Source organism: Corylus avellana, chromosome ca7 (assembly GCF_901000735.1).
Source record: "Corylus avellana chromosome ca7, CavTom2PMs-1.0".
NCBI classification, from domain to species: Eukaryota; Viridiplantae; Streptophyta; class Magnoliopsida; order Fagales; family Betulaceae; genus Corylus; species Corylus avellana.
The window spans coordinates 11,714,768-11,716,862 of record NC_081547.1 but is presented as its reverse complement, the minus strand read 5'-3'; the positions used below and the strand labels follow the sequence as shown (position 1 = coordinate 11,716,862).

Here is a 2,095-nt window from a genome sequence, read left to right as displayed (position 1 = left end):
TAATAAAAAAGAATCACATATAAATACAAGTAATGGACTCATGATGGTCTTACTTATCTCACCCCCAAATAATTAAAAGAAATAATAAAATAAAATAAATTATGGGGTTGGGAAGGGGTAATTATGTACTTATTCCACTAGAAAGCAAGTATAATTGTAAAGGGTATATAGACTGTATTCCCACTCTTACCAGACGCCAAACAATGCGCAACTGGTTTTGCTCCAACATATCTCATTCTTAGCTGGTTTCACACAGTGGGCCACTCTCTCCTCCATGGCCTTATATACGAACCTTCCTCCACCCTTTCCACACAACAAAACCCTCCCTCCAAAACCATCAAACTCTTTCAGACATCTCATCAAACAGTAGTAGCTAGCTTCGAAGATGGCAAAAGTTGGAAAGCTGACGAAGCTCAAGTCAGCCATAAAGAAATGGCCGTCATTCCCCAAGCTCACCCGCACCGCCAGCTCCATAGCCGCCGCAAACGAATCCGACGAGGCCTCGAAAGAGCTTCACGCCGTTTATGTGGGGAAGTCCCGGCGGCGATACCTCGTAAGGTCTGAGATTGTGGATCATCCTCTCTTCCAGGAGCTGGTGGACAAGTCAGGCGAAGATGGTACTGACGACGGGGTTGCGGTTGCTTGCGAGGTGGTGCTGTTCGAGCACTTGCTTTGGATGCTTGAGAACGCCGAGACTCAGCTGGGTTCCATGGATGAGCTTGTTGAGTTCTACAGTACTTGCTGAATTTTTATTGTGGTGGCCGGGATGATGATAAGTTGTATGAAAGAATGGGTGAATGAATGAATTAATTGTAAAGATTATAGTTAGTCGGGGTTGGTAGCAAGTAGTTGTGTTTGTATTGTTTGGAGGCACCATCGATGAGGATTGACCCATTTCATTTTAACGCGGATGTTGATGATCATGTTAAAGAACTTGATTAGGCTGCTTCTTATTAATTGTTCATTAATCATTATAATCGAAATTGTCAAGCCATTGGTTTGATCCATATTATGGTGAGCAATCACTTTATTTTATTGTTTGTGTTATTTTCTAGTTGTTTTCAATCAAACTTTTCCCCTTTTTTTTTCCTGATCATATCTAACAGGTTATATATATATATATATATATAACAAAAGTATTGATTTAATTATTTAATTAATATTTTAATACTCTTTTCTCATAAATTGAACTACAATATTTAAATTGAAAATGGGTTGAATTCATGACCTAACAAGTAGAACATTTAAACTAAAATGAGGATAAAATGGAATCTATTAATTAATATTCTAATACATTTAAAGTGAAAATCAGGAATAAATCAATATATATAATGTTCAAAGTCAAGACATTTATTTTAATAGCATATTAAATAACCGATTATTCCAAAAAACTTAAACTAATAAAAAAATAATTTAATAATTAATTAATATTCTAACAAAAAGCTTCTTTCAAACCATACAACCCATTCGCCTCCGCAACTCCGCCTCTTGAATTTATTTTTATTATTTGAAGTCCGGCTTCTTAGTCATGTTTCTCCATTTTGAAGATAAATAAAATAAATAATAATAATAATAATAATAAAAGGTAGAAAAAGAAGATAAGATGAAGCAAGAAACGATTCCCTTTTCTGCACGTAGGTTGCAACAAGACATGTATCGGACGGTGCAGGTCAACTAAAGAAAACCCCAAAGGCCAAAAAAGAAAGAAAAAACTTTGGCAAAAGCAAAACGAAATGGAATTGGGTAGTTTTTGTTGATGTGATGATTAGAAAAATCTGGTCCCCCAAATTTGGTTGTACCACTAGGAGAGGAGATGGTCAATCTATTATAGATTACCCACCACAGAATTATATTTCTGATTACATTGGTGCTGGACATAATCATCTTTTCAGATAAGATTAAATACCAATTTAATTTCCTCTCACTTAAGATGTACGATTAAAGTCCTAAACTAATTACCGTGTTTCTCCAATTGGTCACACAATTACCATTTACGCCCCACTTATGTTCAATCATTCGTGTTTCTCCAATTGGTCACACAATTACCATTTACAGCCACTTATGTTCAATTATTAGCGTTTCTTTGCATTCTAAT

At 35.6% G+C, this 2,095-nt stretch overlaps 1 protein-coding gene across 1 annotated transcript; it reads left to right on the top strand.

Moving 5' to 3' along the window:
* The first annotated feature begins 203 nt into the window (after positions 1-203).
* LOC132187763 (auxin-responsive protein SAUR78-like) lies at positions 204-1,088 on the top strand. Its single transcript, XM_059602186.1, has one exon. The coding sequence runs from the start codon at positions 386-388 to the stop codon at positions 743-745; it is 360 nt and encodes a 119-aa protein (XP_059458169.1). The 5' UTR covers positions 204-385; the 3' UTR covers positions 746-1,088.
* Positions 1,089-2,095: the final 1,007 nt, after the last annotated feature.

Bases quoted from the DNA above. Each gene is read 5' to 3' on its own strand.
- LOC132187763 (XM_059602186.1), top strand. From the start codon at position 386: ATGGCAAAAGTTGGAAAGCTGACGAAGCTCAAGTCAGCCATAAAGAAA.